Source organism: Tenrec ecaudatus, chromosome 4 (assembly GCF_050624435.1).
Source record: "Tenrec ecaudatus isolate mTenEca1 chromosome 4, mTenEca1.hap1, whole genome shotgun sequence".
NCBI classification, from domain to species: Eukaryota; Metazoa; Chordata; class Mammalia; order Afrosoricida; family Tenrecidae; genus Tenrec; species Tenrec ecaudatus.
In genome coordinates this window covers 169,695,555-169,712,210 of record NC_134533.1, presented here as the reverse complement: position 1 = coordinate 169,712,210, position 16,656 = coordinate 169,695,555, and the positions used below count along the sequence as shown (strand labels likewise).

The window sequence follows — 16,656 nt, the reverse complement described above, 5'->3', positions numbered from 1 at the left end:
CTATGCTTTTCGGTTTTCTCATCTATCACGTAGGAAAACGAATTGCACCAAATGTTTGCACAGAACAATGCATTTGTGGCCTTTTTCGGTACATGTTGTCATGGTTGGTAATAGCTGGTGCTGATTAATTGCTTGCCTCATGGCAATCATCTCATTCAGTTCTGATAATAAAATTTGAAGGCAAGTGTTGTTATCCCCAACTTACAAAGGAGAAGCTAATATTCAGAGGGTTGGATAATTGTACCCGGCATCGGCATCGCTCAGCTGGCCAAAGGCAAGGCTGAAATTCCTGCCCAGGGCAGTGTAACCTGGTGCTCCCCCTGCCCTGAGTACCTTGTGTCCCGACCAATCCCTTTTGAGGCTTTCTTTTTTTAAGGAAAAAGAATAGCAGGGTAATTGATAGGATGTTTCCATTTTTAACAAGTCAGAGTACCTCATAGCTGGAGGAGCAGGAAGAGCTGGTCTATTCTCTTTCCCTTAGAAGGAAAGAGGGGGCAGCTTCGTGGGAAAAAGGGGTTAAAAAATAATGAGGGAGGAAAAGAAAAAGAAAATGGCAATTTTCCAGGAACATTTTGAAGCTCCGTTGTGTAATGTGCCTGGCCCAGCGCGAGTGGAGTACACATGGGTTAGCCTGAGTAGATTTTGATAAGACATCCTGTCGAAGCGAGGTGACAGCTTCTAAGAATGACTCAGTTCCTGTTTCATTTCCAAAATCCTCCCAACGGCTCACCTTGATGGCATGTTCTCCCCTGTAGGCCCACGTCAAGACAGGAAAGAGTTCGTGTGTGCCGTGGGCTATGTCCTTCACCTGTCCTGAAAACCTTGCCCAAGACTGATCGCCTCTCGCCTTGTATTTTGTTCTGAAGACTCTGTTGTCTTTGCAGATCTCTTCCTCTTCGGGGGCTCCCCATCTCTTGTCGGTTAGGGGTTCACCTCACAGAGGGAGGAGCAAACCAGCGAAGCCCTAAGGATTCCTGGTTTCTGCACCACCCCGAGTTCTCAGTAGCTTTTCATAGAAAAGACAGGAGAAGAAAGGAAGGCTGCCCTCCTGACTGGTATTTCACGTTCCCCTGATGATGTGCTCTTTCACGTGTATTTTCCATGTCATCCTCACAAACAGCACTGCAGGATAACTACAGCGATCTCCACATTGACATCAAAACAGCTGAAAATTAAGGTCACAGATCCAGCTCCTGTTTAATAGAGCCAGAATCCAGCCCCGGTCCTGAGTGAGCCCAAGCCTGTATTTACTCTACTGCTCCCCAGGGTCAGAGTGGGCCCAGTGACCTCCCTCCAACCCAAACCCACCACTCGGAGGAGGCTCGTCTTTGGTCAAGACAGCTTAGCTGGGATTTTGAACATTTGGGGAGGTGCGTGTCATAGACCTGGCATCACTGCGGTAAACTCAAAATGTGTGTCCTGGTGGGTGCGACCCAAAGTATCATCTGAGCCTAGTGTGACGATGCAGATTATTTTTTGTTTGAGTTATTCTTTTTCTACCTGACACGCCTTGGATTTCTGCATAGTACTGTAAGGTCTCGCTCTCCGGCCTAAATTCCAACCTCAGTCCTTGGCTCCACGCGAGAAAGATTTCACGCCGAAGCCGGGCTCGTGATCCAAGTGAATTTAATGAAAGTTCAAAGAAGTATCAGGTTTTACGCGGCACCCATAGGATTCCTTTGACCATGCGGCCTGGCAGAGACTGCTCCGGACACACAAGGATCTCTCCCCTCCCACGAAGACGACCAGACCGCACAAGCAAGCCAAGACAAAGACCCCTCTCCCTCTCGGTCCCTGCCTTTTCAAGGGTTCCTGGGGGGGAGGCGTGGTGAACGACCCCAGGTCGATCCCATTGGCTGAACTGCAATCACCCGGTCCAGGTGGGCTGCTCCAGGTATAACGCCCATCCAAACCCACCGGCGGGAAAATCCAGCTTTTGTCCTTTGCTGGCTCTCCTGGGCATGCGTCAATGGACTTCCCACTTCCCTAGGCTAAGCTGCCTAACAGTACATCTCTCCCTAGTGAACTGGCCTGAGCCCGTTCCTTCTCAAGTTTGTTTATAGGGCCCCTGCCCCGTCTGGCACAGCACAGTCACTGTGCGTGTAGCTCTTGTTTTAATGTCCTCCCATGAGCATGTCCTCCATCCGGGTCATAAACACACTCCCCACGCTGTTACCTAGCAACAGTCCACAAAAGCATGCTGCCCCCTTGGTGGCATGGCATGAATTGCTTCCCTCCGTAGGGAACTTGACCCCTACCCCTGAACAAGGGGGCTAGTAAGGAGTTCAAATCCACTTTACTCTTTAGCCTCCTTTAAGTAGATAGGGTGGAGGAACCCATTGTGTAGACCTTTAACTGTTGGCGATGCTTTATAAGCCCTGCTGGTGTATTGGTTACACACTGGGCTGCTATCTGCATGGTCGACAGTTCAAAACCACCATCAGCTCCTCAGAAAGACTAGGCTTTCTACTCGAGTAAGCAGAGACAGCATCAGAAATGCTCCATGGGCCGCTCTGAGTCAGCACTGACTCGATGGCAGTGAGTGAGAGAACATCTCGGGAGTGATTTATAAGCACAATTCTGGAGTCTTAAGCAAGGGTTAACGTGTCCTCTGGCTGTGGGCCTCTCAAAAGCCCTCCGTTTCCCCCTGTCCCAATCCTTTGTTTCCAAAGAAAATGTCTTAAGGAATGGTTTACTCACTTACAGGTTCTGGGTCAACTATTTCTTTGGTCTCCAAGAGCTTAAGAAAAACAAGCATTCTCCCCTATATCAAGTAACTGCTGGCCCGCGGCTGAACCGGCGTCCATCTGCAGGGCCTCAGCCCCTGCGCGGTGTTGGATGTGTACTCCCTTTATATTATTTGTTCTTGATGATATCTTATGGTTTTTCTCTAACCAAACATGATACTCCACCAGCACAAATAGCCCCCGGGAAAACGGACTGTCGCAAGCATTTGAAGGGAATGCCGACAGCCTCCCAGGGAAAATGTTGTTTTTCATGTTGTCCACATCTGAATCCACTGGTTGGAAGCCATTCGCACCTTCCCCTGTCTGTGACACTCTGGACGGGCTGCTAAGAGAGCTGGGACAGGAGGCGGGTAGAAAAGTCTATTGAAGTCGGAGTTGTGTCTTGTTACCTTGGAAGCGAATTGTATAAAAGGGCTTAATTATCTCCTAGGCATCTGGCAGGCTGGCCAAAGCAAAACACGGGCAAACGGCTTCATCCAAATGCCTTTCAGACATCAGTAGCCGTGGGAAGGACGGGGAAGGGGGGAGGGCAGCTTGTAGGGACCTCACACACTGAGGAGCAGGCCACCAGGGACATGGCTTTTGACAACTAATTAAGCAGCTGCCCTCGAGCCACGGAGGAGCACTGCCCCTTCACGCAGGGAAGGGCCGGACCACTCCTTTGAGGAGCCGCAGCAGCACTGCTTTGGGAAGGAAGTTCTGCTTGCGTCACCAAATTAAACAGGCAATGCTCTTTTTTGACGACTGTGAGACAGTAAGTGGCCATGAGCATCATGCACAATGAACGCAGACACCAGGCACACAAGCACATTTTAGCCAGCAGTCTCGTTCACAGATCCTCGCCTTGCACACGCTCCCATGGCCAGCAGAGTCTCATGATCAAGAGATACCAGTGGCCGGACCTGCGAGCTGGCTAGACCGAAGTGGAAAGCCATGGTGTCTCCTGGTAGCTCTTTCGCAATATGGCCAATCGGGGATCATTTGCTTGCAAGGAGGGAAAACTGTCCAACTCACACAAACAGACTGGTGGTTTGGCTTTGTTTCACTGCTTTTGCCAATTGTATCATCTTCTCTTTGATCTGCTGGTTTGATCCGTGACTTGCCAGTCTGGGCTCCGTTTGCCCGCGGTCAGTAGTGACTCTGCGCTTGCCTCTACCCCGCATCTTTATGCCCTGTTTTCGTCTCTCAAAGACCCAGAGCTGCTTCCTTCCTGGTGGCCTGAGCTCACAGGAGATACTAACAATAAATGAGAAAGTAAGACGAGAGAAAGGTCAAAGTCTTTCTTCTTTGTCCCTACTGGCCTCAACACCAAGTCTCTGGCACGAGCTAGATCCTTCTACAAATGCACCTCCTTCGGAGCAGGCCCTGCTCCACACTTCCAGGGCCCACTGGACTCAACCATTCCACGCTTTACCTGTAGGCCAGGGACTACTCAGGTGACTCGGCATTGGTACCAGTTGCTCACACCCCCATGTCCCTTCCTTGACTCCCTGAACTCTCGCCTAGCCCTCTCGCTCTCCCTGCCTAGCGTACCCTCACTGAAATCGTTTCAGTGGATTCTGCTTCCTGCTGAATGGAGTAGAACCACAGAACCTCTGCCTGCCTGCCTTCGATCTCGCCAGTCTTGCTCCAACCATAAATGCTTGCCAAGCCCCACATTCCGCTAGCAGGCTTTCTCTTTGCAAAACTAGTCTTTCTCTCTCCACTTTGATCACAGTCCGTTTTCTGGTATCTAGTCATTATCACTAATTGCCGTCTCTTCTTTTACTCATTTAGAAAATGACTCTCCATTGGTGGTTTTGCAGGCAATACAGACATGGATCATCTTGGGCTGCATATTACCACAGTCCAGCTTACATGTGGGGTTTTCCAATAGTTTCCAGATTCCAAACCCCAGGAGGTCAAGCTTTGCTCGTCATAAATTCCGACATTGTTAAGCACAATTCCTGGCACATGGTAGCACTTAGAAACTATGTGTTGGTTCAATAATAAGAATAATATGCAAGAAATTTTGCTTCTTCAAACCTGGAAAAACACATCATCATTATGACAAGAACTAGCTCTTACTGAACCTCTCCTGTATTCTAAGGGCTGCAGTTTACTGTATGATTTCATCTGATCCCTATAAGAGCCTATAAGCTAAGTGTTATTAGTATCTCCTTTTAAATACTAAACTGAGGATCCAAGAGGTTAGGGCCTTGTCCTGGGTCACCCAGCCAGTGCATGGCAGAAGCAGCCTGGGTCTATGAAGCCACAAAGTCTACACTCGCAAGCACCACCAGGCCCGTGTATACACCTGCTCTGGGATACCCTCTGCCACTCCCAGGGGGCCTCCACTTCCAGGGTCACTCCCTCAGATGCCTGACTGTGTCCTCCACAGCCTCTACTGCGTCTTCTCTCCTTCCAATTAAACACCCCCAGGTCCCAGCCGTTCCTCACATGGAATGGCTCAGAGACATGTCCCCTTTTTGAAGGTAGATTTTCTTCGGAGTGCTTCTGAAAAGCCCTCCGACACTCCTGTCCTCGGCAGTGAGTTCCATGCAGCACTAACTTCAACAAATCAGTATGGGCTGTAGCCCTGGGTCATCTCAAATTGACAGTGAGACGGCTTTATTCCGGTCACTGGATGATGTAGAAGAGGGGTGTGTGTGCGCGCATGCGCGGCGCGCTTTCAAGGAAAAAACAACATCTTTTCTGGAATCTGTCTTTAAGCAAGGCATTTCTTAATCAAGACAGTTAAGTGCCAGCAATCTGTCCAGTCTTGAAGACCAGAAGCATTTTCTAGCCAAGTGAAAAACAAACACGCTTCCTGAACCTCCAGGTGCACTGAGGTGCGCTCTGTCTTGTCTCCTCGTCTGTAGGCGAGTCATCCCATCCACGCCCTGAAATGAAGGGCTCTGTACGAGTGAACGCAGCCTACAGCCGAAGGAGCTGCTTCTGTTTGAGAATCCCTTTCCACTCCAGTTCCTAAAACAGACCCGAGGGCTTAAATGTTTCCTACGATGAGCCACGTGGCAATCGGCTCAAACCTAGAGACCCCCGTTTGATAGCCATATTTTAATGGAAAAACTTAATTATTAAATCATGTCTCATTAAAGGCAATAGACAATCTGTAGATCTCAAAGGATTTTATATGATTCTAGCTCTGGAAGTTAGGGGCGTGAATGGCTTGTGGGGCAGTACAGTTCTGTGGAGGACTGCGTTTTTATTTGAGCATAATTCTTTTATCGCCGTGGGATGCACACAAGAATGATGCAGCCCATAGCTAGACAGCAGAGGAGACCAGAACTGAGGGGTTAAGTAAGCACTGGGAGACAACTGAATTTACAAAGGAATCAAGTCTATGGAAGTACAGTTAGCAAAATATTTTAAATTGTGATATAACACACTATTGGGTGCCTCTTCATTAGTTTATCAAATATTAAGATCTATGTCTAATTGCTACTTTAATTTGGAAGTAGCCATGTGCATCGTTCTTGCTAGATGTCTGCAAGGTACGACATGAGGGCCTCTAACTAACTAGATGACAGTCACAGAAGCTGTCACCTACGGTCATAACTGAAGAGAACCTAAAGATACAATGTTTCCCTAGCACCTTTCACAGAGCGCCTGCTTTCAAGGCACCTGTCAGACTCCCTGCCAGAAGGGAATGCAGCCCAAGGAAACAGGACTGGGCGGATGAGCTCACCGGCTTTGGAAGTTCTGGGATTTCTGAGTTTGTCGTACGTAGCTCAGCGGATTCTCAGTGAGTGACACTCTGCTACCAGGGTGCCTTCTGCTGATTCTAATATTTCCTATGTGGGTATTATTATTTAAATCAGCGGGGATGGTAAGAGTGAAATTTGGGGGGGTGAAATTTGGGGGTTACATGCTTTGAATTTCCTCATTTATAAACCAGTCGTGGGGAGAAAGGAGAAAACGGGGCCCACACTCTCCAATGAGCCCTGCCCGGCCCCGGGGGAGAGCTCCTTCAGCCAGCATGCTCAGGTTCCCAAATGTGTCTTCCGTCATCCCCTACAGTTCAGGACGGCAAACTGTGTCTTGAGCCAGATGGGGTTCTTTTAGTATGTATGCGTGGTTCTGAAGGAAAATTGGAAAGGGTATTATTCTGACAATGAGGATTTCATTTGTTTATAAAAATATAATTATAGCGCTCAAATGACTTTTAAATTGTTGGGAGGGACAGGATTGTCTCTTCAAAAGTTTGCCAACCCCTGCCCTAGATGGCCAAAGAGGCACCTTTTCAAGTTTTCAGTGGCCGGTGAGCCTGCCACTGAGGAGACACCTCATTTAAATGTCTGTGCATTCTCGGGAAGAAAGCAATATAGCCCTCAATCCCAGGTTTTCACCGAGTTTTTGACATTTTTAAAATACAGTTTGATTGTGTTCTAGGTGAAACGTGACACAGAAGAGAGGTTGTCAGACAGTCTCTATACAACTTGCTCAGGGACTGTGGTTCCTTTTTTTTCCAATCTAAAAGAAATGAGAGAATTTTTTTAAATTAAGAATGGGTTAAAAGGTAGCATCAGGAATCTTAAAGGCTTGAAGGTAAACAACTGGCCATCTAGCTGAGAAGCAACAACGCCCACATGGAAGAAGCACATCAGCCTGTGCGATCACGAGGTGTCGAAGGGATCAGGAATCAGGCATCAAAGGACAAAAAAATCTTATCACTGTGAATGAGGGAGAGTGTGGACCCAAAGCCCATCTGTAGGCAACTGGACACTCCCTTACGGGTCTTGGGGAAGAGATGAACCAGTCAGGGTGCAGTATAGCAACGATGAAACATACAACTTTCCTCTAGTTCCAAAATACTTCCTCCCACCCACCCCCACTATCATGATTCCAATTCTACCTTACAAATCTGGCTAGACCAGAGGATGTACACTGGTACAGATAGGAACTGGAAACACAGGGAATCTAGGACAAATGATCCCTTCAGGACCAGTGGTGAGAGTGGTGATACTGGGAGGGTGGAGGGAGGGTGGGTTGGAAAGGGGAAACCGATTACAGGGATCAACATATAACCTCCTCCCTGGGGGACGGACAACAGAAAAGTGGGTGATGGAAGATGTCGGACAGAGCAAGATATGACAAAATAATAATTTATAAACTATCAAGGGTTCATGAGGGAGCGGGGAGCAGGGAGGGAGGGGAAAATGAGCTGATGCCACGGGCTTACGTGGAAAGCAAATGTTTTGAGAATGATGAGGGTGATGAATGTACAAATGTGCTTTATACAATTAATGGATTGTGATAAGAGTTGTATGAGTCCCCAATAAAATGATTTTTTAAAAGAATGAGTTAAAAGGGAAAACAAAAGATGTCTTTTAAAGTCCAAGCCACGCCTGGAATCGTCTGTCTAACCCTTGTTAGACAGACAGACAGGCAGGCAGAGGTGACTGGATGCTGGACCTCCCTGCTGCACCAACCCAGCCCAACCAAAGGCACTCCCGTCAAGCCCATCCTCACTCAAATGGTTTCAAACTGCTGACCTCACGGTGAGGCCAATGCATAAGCCACTGCGAGAGAGCAGGGAAAACCAAACCCCTGTGTTCTCCTGAGAGACAGTGGACCCTCTGAAGAGCTAGAAGTTTTTACTGCACTGCAGCTCTGGAAGGGAGGGGCGCTGAGGCCAATCGGAGTAGAGCAGTGCTTTGTTGAATGACTCAGTTTGGATTGGGGCATAATTCTTTTTATTGCCATTATACAAACCTGGGAGTTATCCAGCGCCAGAGGTAGAAAGGTATCCCTGCTGCCATAGTGGTTACTCATTGGGCTGCTAGCCTCAAGGTCAGCCGTTCAAAACCACCCGCTACAAAACTCCCGTAAAGAGTCCCAGTCTCAGAAACCTAGGGGGGCATTCTAGCCTGTCCTGTGGGGCTATGATAAGTCGGAAGTGACTAGAAGGACCTGAGTTTGGTTTCTCTGTTGGGTGTTTTAATAGCTAGACAGCTGAAGCAACTAGAACCGAGGCGTTAGGCACTGTGGTGCTGTGTTAGCCTGTGGCACCGCCCTGCCACCAGTCAGGTCAGCGGGACATCAGGCAATTGTGGGGACCACATTTCAGGATGTCCTGACATTCGGAATCTGCCAAATGCTGTCTCCATACAGGTGCTTCAAGGAGCAGCCACGTGTTTCTACGCTTTCATTGGCTTTGACATCATTGCCACCACCGGAGAAGAAGCCAAGAACCCCAACACGTCCATCCCCTACGCCATCACCGCCTCCCTGGTCATCTGCCTGACAGCATACGTATCTGTAAGTACCCAGGGCTTAGAAACCACCCAGGATCCGCCTCTGGACACTTTACGCTTAACCTTAAAATGCGGCTCCCGTCTCCTTAAGGAACTGGTCCTTTGCTGTGTCCTTGTGGGGGCTGGCAGACATGTGTCTCAGGCTCTCTACAGCCACAGGCTGAGGACCCCAGACTGGAGCCTGGGAAAAGCCCAGGCCCCCATCTCAATGTCCATTGCTGCCCTGGGGACCAGAGTGCAGAGAGTGGGCCGCCGGCCAAGGCACCCAGCTCATAGGCTGGCAGTAACGGGTGGGTGTGCGAGCTGGGGCAGTGTGGGTCTCTGTGCGCCCTCCTCAATGCCCCTCTGTCTTCTGAGCGCTCCCTGCCTGCCGGGCAGAGGCCGGGCTCTGGCAAAGGCGGGAGAAGACTGCATTGTCTTCCAGGGAGTCAGGGGAACAAGAGCAATTTCTCTCAGCTGTTGCTCCTTTGGCTGTCAGGGCCCAGACTCACCCCTTCTGCGGGTTTCCCTTCTAAGAGGAACCCTCAGAAGGAAGCCTTCTGGCTTGTCTCCCCTGGGTTGTGCCCCTGAAGCACCCCCCACGCTTTTGATCTCACATCCCCCACTCTCCAAGCCCTGTCTCAGAAATAACTCAGCCACCCACGGCTGGCCGACATCCCTCTCAGCCTCTGGCAGTAGAGAGAACCCACTAGTAGGCCGGCCTGTGGTTACACAAATAACCCTACACCCTGAAGGCCCACCTCTGATCCAGGCACCATCATTAGGGAAGAGCCAGCAGCTGGGGGGGGGGGGGTGGAGGCACCCCACCCCCACTCCTTCCCCCTCCCACCCAATTTTTTTAAGCATTTTTAACCATCACCTAAAGAAAATAGGCCAACTGCTCTTTAAGTCAAGTTGCAAAGCAGGACTGTTCCAGAAGCCAGCGGAAAGCCTGAGGCGTAGTTTGTAGAAATCCAGTTGCCTTCCCAGCTTTCTGCTGAGAGTCGGTTATTTTTGTGCACCTCCATGGGTGCCCTGGTGGCAGAGTGGGTATGCATTGTGCTGCTCAACGCAAGGTCAGTAGTTTGAAAGCAGGAGTCGGCTCTGCCGGAGAAAGACGAGGCTTTCTGCTGCCATGAAGAGTTACCAGCTCGGAAATCATAGGAGCAGTTCTACCCTGTCTTATAAGGTCACTATGAGTCAGAATCGACTCGATGGCAGTGAGTTTAGCTTTTATGTCCTTCCATGCGAAGGACGCATCGCATCCAGAGCTGGTCATCTCTGTGGTGGGGGGTGGGGATGGGGCGGCAGGGAGGCGGGCCTGCCCAGGAGCAGCAGAGGCACTTTGGCCAAGACTCCTTCCCCTGGCTTTTCTAGGAAGGTGACCCTCTCTGCTCACACAACAAAACTCATGGTCAAAATTCTTCCTTCAAATGCTGTTTTACAGACTATAGAGTCCTCCAAATCCAAATCCACTGCCATCAAGCCTATTCTGACCCCCTATAGGGTCCTAAGGCTGTACATATATCGGGGAGCAGACAGCCTTATCTTTCTTCAGAGCAGTGGCTGGTGATTTGAACCACTAACCTTGGGGGTAGCAGGCCAGGGCCTCACTGACAGCAGCACAGGATCCTTTAGCCTGCAAGGTGCTTCCCTGTACTCAGCAGCCTTTCCCCATCTTGAACCCGTGTGGGCCGGGTGCTGTGAGACTCCATCTCATCCTCCTCCAGACCACCTGCAAGAATGGAGTTGCAAGTGATAAAGTTGCTGGGAGACATTCCTCTTGAGATTCCCAAACCTCAGGGACTGGGTGCTCCAAAAAGAGCCTTCCTGAGAAGAGCCCAGTTGCTGGGGAGGTGGCACTTCTTACTAGAAGTCTACAGCTTCACTGGAGGATTTTGACTCTTGAGAAATAAGCAAGATTGGGCTGTAGGATGGCACCACCCTCTCCCCTTCAGGCTCTGGATGTCCATCTTGATTAGAAGACCAAGAATGGCCATCGAAGACCTGGCGGAGCCCCAGCTGACTGGTTTTTCCATGACTCATCTAGACCAAGTTTGAGGGGAGGGATATTGAACTAGATCTATGAAGTATGAAGAGATCCTGGGAGCTGGGAGCAGTGACTCTGGTGGAAGACAGCCACAGAGTTCTAGCCGACTCTACCCAGAGTCGGACTAGATTCCAAGCTGAAGCCATAATTTATTTGGTAGCCTGCTTGGCTCCCTGGATGGAACTTCCAGGATAAAAAGGAAATGGGGTTCCTTATTTGGACCCCACCACCATTCCTTGGGCCACCGAAGCACTGAGATGGGGACTTTGGGTCTCTGATCTTCAGAATGGGAACGAATACAGACAGCTAAGACCTGGTGGGATCCTGAAAGTGAAAGACAAATGACAGTGTCATCCCTGTGAGTGGGGTGCTTGTGGCACTACCAGGCTATGCCATGCCCCTGGTGTCACTGGCGACAGCTCCCTTGACCACCTACTTTCAGCTCACCTACAAACTGTCAGCCTCGCTCTGCTTTTACAGGACTGAGGCGCCTTCCGATTTAGTTCTCAGATAGGAAAGAGATGCGTACTAGAGATTTTCATGGTCCAGTCTATTAAATTCCCACCCAGGAAGAAAATACTGGGACCAAAGAGCTGATCTACATTAAAGCAAATACCAGGAAGTATTTGGTTCAAGCCGCCCTGTGGGTCTCTGATTCCAGGTCCAGAGCTCTGTCCTCCCCTCCACACTGTGGGTCTCCTTTCCTCCAGCCATGTCTTCTCTTGTTTTAACAGGTGAGCATGATCTTAACTCTGATGGTGCCGTATTATGCCATTGACACGGAATCCCCCCTCATGGAGATGTTTGTAGCGCATGGGTTCTATGCTGCAAAATTTGTGGTGGCCATTGGGTCGGTGGCAGGACTGACAGTCAGCTTGCTGGGCTCCCTCTTCCCCATGCCGAGGGTCATTTATGCCATGGCTGGCGATGGGCTCCTTTTCAGGTAAGAACTGTGCTCTGTGGGATTTGTTCTGCTCTGCGGTTCCTTCCAATGGAGGCGTCACCTGTTGGTAGTCTGACAATCACCTGTTAGGCCACTGGGCATGTTTCTTTCTATCCTGCCAAAGCATTTGAGAGAAGTGAGCTCAGATTCTTGCAATATCACCTTGGTTTGACTCAACTGCCCTCAGTTCAACACAAACTGATCCTTCCCCCAACTGCTCCCTTTCCTCCTGCTGGACCATTGAGTCAATGCCAACTCCTGACAAATCTCGGGGAGAGAGTAGAACTGCCTTGTGGATTTCAAAGGCTTTACAGGAGCAGAAAGCCTCGTCTTTCTCCCGAGGTGCAATTAGTGGTTTTGAACTGCTGACCTTGTGCTTAGCAGCACCGTGGTCTCTGGATGAAAGGACCCATCCCAGGATTCCTTAGACTTGCCCGGCCTCTCTGGGATGGAACTGCTCAAAGCAACCATGAAACACAAGGGTCCCTGAACAGAAAGTAATAGTAGTAGCAACAGTGTTGTTGCCAGCTGTCATTGAGTCAGCTTTGACTCATGGGAACTTTGTGTAAAGCCAACCAAATCGTCGCCTGATCCTGTGCCACTGTCGTGATGGCGCCATCTGTTGAACATTGGTGTGTGCTGGGTGCTTTGTATACAGAATTCCACTTGGGCCTGATGGTAGGTCCATTTTGCAGCTGAGCAAACTAGGGCTCAGGGAGATTTTTTTTAATTGTTTCAAGTCCCCCAACTGCTGCATGGCAGGCCAAGATTTGTACCCAGAACTGGCTGATTCCAAAGATTAAACTTCTTACCAAGTCAACGATCCAAGCTCCTGGCCCTATTTTAACCATATCACGAAATCAACAGTTCCAGCCCGCGGCATTAGGCAGAAGTGACCGACGTACCCATGAGAGATATGCAGAGCATGTGGCCTCCGATCTTGAGCAGGGCTTGCAGGAAAGGCATTCTGTTAGTGCCCAGAGCAAGAAGTGAACCATGGACGTCAATGGGCTTAAGGATGCAGAGTGCGCCTATTCAAGGGATTTATCTCTGAACTGTCACCTCTGCTCCGTTTCCTCTGCGGTAATATTATTCCCACACACCCGGAAGTCGCCACCAGCCCAGAGCTCTTCTGTTTGGGGAAGTAGACAGATCATAAAAAGGTGACCGTCGGGAAGTGTGACTATTTCACACACACCCAAAAGGTCTTCCTGCTGTCAAAGAAAATGATGTGAAAAGATACGGGTGCTCTTAGCAGAGCTTGTGACCCTGTGGGAATCAGGAAAAATAATCCATGAATAGAAAGGAAGAGGCCAGGAGGAGACGGGGCGTACTTGCAGCCTCCTAGAACTGTTTTAAGAAGTCCCTACCACGTAATCATCTGTACCGGTTGTCTCTTCTTCCCTTGGTAATTCACTGGCCTTGAACTTGCCTCTATAAGCAGATGGCTTTTTGTTGTTTTATGGCTGGGATATTTTGTCAGCTAAATCATTTTAATTTTGCTGTAGGTCAGTGATGTTCAAGCTGTAGAAGCCTCCGAATCCCCTGCAGTTCTTCTAAAGCTTGCTGTCTGTCTGATGTGGTGCACATGGGGTGAAAGCAGAGAATCCATAATTCTAACAAGCCCCCTCAGATGTTGACGATGCTGCTGGCCTTCTTTGGACAGCACGTGTCTAGCAGACCCCCACGCAGGTTGGGGGGCCATCACTTATTCATGGCAAAGCTGGGACTTCCATTGAGATCGCTGACATATCTCGTAGATTTCATCCATCTTTCATACCACCTAGGGACGTAGGGGCATCCATTTAAAAGCTTGCCCCCAAGCCAGGGAACAACAGCATATTGTCTTTAAATTATATTATTAAACCTCGTGTCCTTCCAGGAACCAAGTCCTAGGCTAGGAAAGCTACTGCATTGAAGGCAGTGGCTTCAGAAGTGAATTGGAGAAGGGACCTCAAGTTAAGCCATATTGGGATCAATTGCCATTTGCCTTCTTCTCGCGCCTCTCTCCAGGTTCCTGGCTCACGTCAGCTCCTACACGGAGACACCCATGGTGGCCTGCATTGTGTCGGGGTTCCTGGCAGCGCTCCTTTCACTGTTGGTCAGTCTAAGAGACTTGATCGAGATGATGTCCATCGGCACCCTCCTCGCCTACACCTTGGTGTCTGTCTGTGTCCTGCTCCTCCGATACCAGCCAGAGAGTAACATTGATGGTTTTGTCAAGTTCCTGTCTGAGGAGCACGCGAAGAAGAAGGAGGGGGTTCTGGCAGACTGTGAGAAGGAGGTTTGTTCTCCCGTGAGTGAAGGGGAAGAGTGTTCGGGTCCAGCCACCAACACGTGTGGGGCAAAGAACTTGCCGTCCTTGGGAGACAACGAGATGCTCATAGGGAAATCGGACAAGTCGGCCTACAATGTCAACCACCCCAACTATGGCACTGTGGACATGACCACGGGCATAGAAGCCGATGAATCCGAAAACATTTATCTCATCAAGTTGAAGAAATTGATCGGGCCCCGTTACTACACCATGAGGATCCGGCTGGGCCTCCCGGGCAAAATGGACCGGCCCACAGCGGCCACAGGGCACACAGTGACCGTCTGCGTGCTCCTGCTCTTCGTCCTCATGTTCATCTTCTGCGCCTTCATCATCTTTGGCTCCGAATACATCTCAGAGCAGAGCTGGTGGGCCGTCCTTCTGGTTGTTGTGATGGTGCTGCTGATCTGCGCTCTGGTGTTTGTGATCCTGCAGCAGCCAGAGAACCCCAAGAAGCTGCCCTACATGGCCCCTTGCCTTCCCTTTGTGCCTGCCTTTGCCATGCTGGTGAACATCTATCTCATGCTAAAGCTCTCCACCATCACATGGATCCGGTTCGCGGTCTGGTGCTTTGTGGGTAAGCAACTTCCTTTGGAACCTTGGGACTTCCCTTTCAAGGCCTTGGGCAGGCTGGTCCCAAATAATTGGGTCCCAGCCTGACTAGGCAGCTCTGTTCTAAGAGAAATCTGGTTGGTTCTGTGGACCTTGCTTTCTACATTGGAATCAATAAGAAATAGGTTCCCCTTTCTGCCCGGTAGGGCCCCAGCCACTGGCTCTGGAAGAATTATGCTGGTCAATCCATCACTTCACTGAGTGCTGTTGTTGGAAGTTCTTCTGACATTAGGATCACTAGTCCTAGGATAATCGGCCGGGGGCGGGGGGGGGGGGGGGTGCAGGGAGACCACTTAAAGTGAATCCACTTAAAAAGGGAACCAAAGCAGCACAATCAGAGCAGGGGAGAGAAATTGATTGGCAATCTCTCTGGGAAATGATGTTTAAAAATCATTGTTGCTTTTGACAAAATTCAATTAAAATTGCAACCACGCTCTCATTTACAAAATGAGCAAAGTAGGACTAAAGGGTGTGTGTGTGTGTGTGTGTGTGTGTGTGTGTGTGTGTGTGTGTGTGTAGGGGGGGTTCAGCATATTTTTCTGACAAATCTGCACCGCAGCACCATTTAACACTCTTCCCTTCACCATTGACATAAAAGTCCAGGGTTTCCCTGGTTCCTTGTTTGTTTTCCCAAGGGCTTTCCCTTCTCTTCTGAAGAACCCGCGTCATGTCAGCCTCCGTGCTGGTCGCTTCTGCTTCCCCGAATGACGGCTGTGACTCTCTCCGAGCCCCACAGTGCCGCCGCTTTGAGTGTGCTCTCACTTCCTTTGACTTCGAGCAGTTCCCAAACCTTTCCCAGATTTAGAATTACAAGTTGAGTCTCATTCCACCTTCTCCTCCCCCTCTATTTCGGACTCTGGCGGTGAGCCGTTCAGAGCGGCCCCAGAGGCCTACTTCAAGTCTTCAGGTCATCGAGACTCGGGTTCACGTAGTCCATTAATCCTGTGGGCTGTGGTGTTTTATTAATTTTTTAATAACAAGCAGTATATATTATGTGCTTACTACAGAGTCGCAATAACTCACAGAGAGGAAGTATTGTGTTCTCATTTTTACAAAAAAGCAGTGAAGTGGTTCAGCCAAGTGCCCGATCACCAAAGCCAAACTCACTGCCACAGAGTCTATGCTGACCCATAGCGACCCTGTAGGACAGGGTGGAACTAACTGCTCCTGTGGTTTCTCAGGCCGTCTCTCAGGGCCAAGGCCCCAGAGCGGGTGAACGACAGGGGCAGGCTGGCACCTGCACTCTCTTCCACGGTAGAGCCAGCTCTCCTACTCCCTGCACCCTCCTGTCACACACAGAGGCCTTTCCGAACGTGCCGGGTGCTACTGAAATTCAGTTTGCAGCGTGAATCGAGACCTCTGTGGATTGTAGGAGGAGACCACGGTGACCAGAGCTAGTAACCAGCAACACACCCTCCTTTAAAAAATAACACCGTCTCTGAGATCCTTGAACACCGTAGAGCTTACCTCCTTACAGCGGACATACCGGTGAGTTTAGCCTAGTCACGGAACCGGGTCAGCATCACTAAAATAACATTTTAATTACACATTAGCATTCACTCCCTTCGTAAATCACCTCCCCACCCTCACCCGAGGAAACAACTTCTCTACTTTCTGATTTTAAAATGTGATGGGCATTGCAGAGTCATGCAGTACATGGTGTTTTATGACTGGCTTCCTAACCTTGAACTACGTGTTTTCGCATGCCTCTCATTGTCTCCACTTCCCTCTGCTCCGCATGGGAAGAGACCACT

General features: G+C 49.8%; 1 protein-coding gene across 1 annotated transcript in view; it reads left to right on the top strand.

Annotated features, from left to right (window-relative positions):
- SLC7A14 (solute carrier family 7 member 14) overlaps positions 1 to 16,656 on the top strand; it is a 71,280-nt gene that overhangs the window by 37,640 nt on the left and 16,984 nt on the right. The window contains exons 4-6 of the mRNA XM_075548912.1: positions 8,862 to 9,008; positions 11,768 to 11,976; positions 13,990 to 14,867. Coding sequence (XP_075405027.1) covers positions 8,862 to 9,008; positions 11,768 to 11,976; positions 13,990 to 14,867 — 1,234 coding nt within the window. The remainder of the gene's footprint in view (positions 1 to 8,861; positions 9,009 to 11,767; positions 11,977 to 13,989; positions 14,868 to 16,656) is intronic.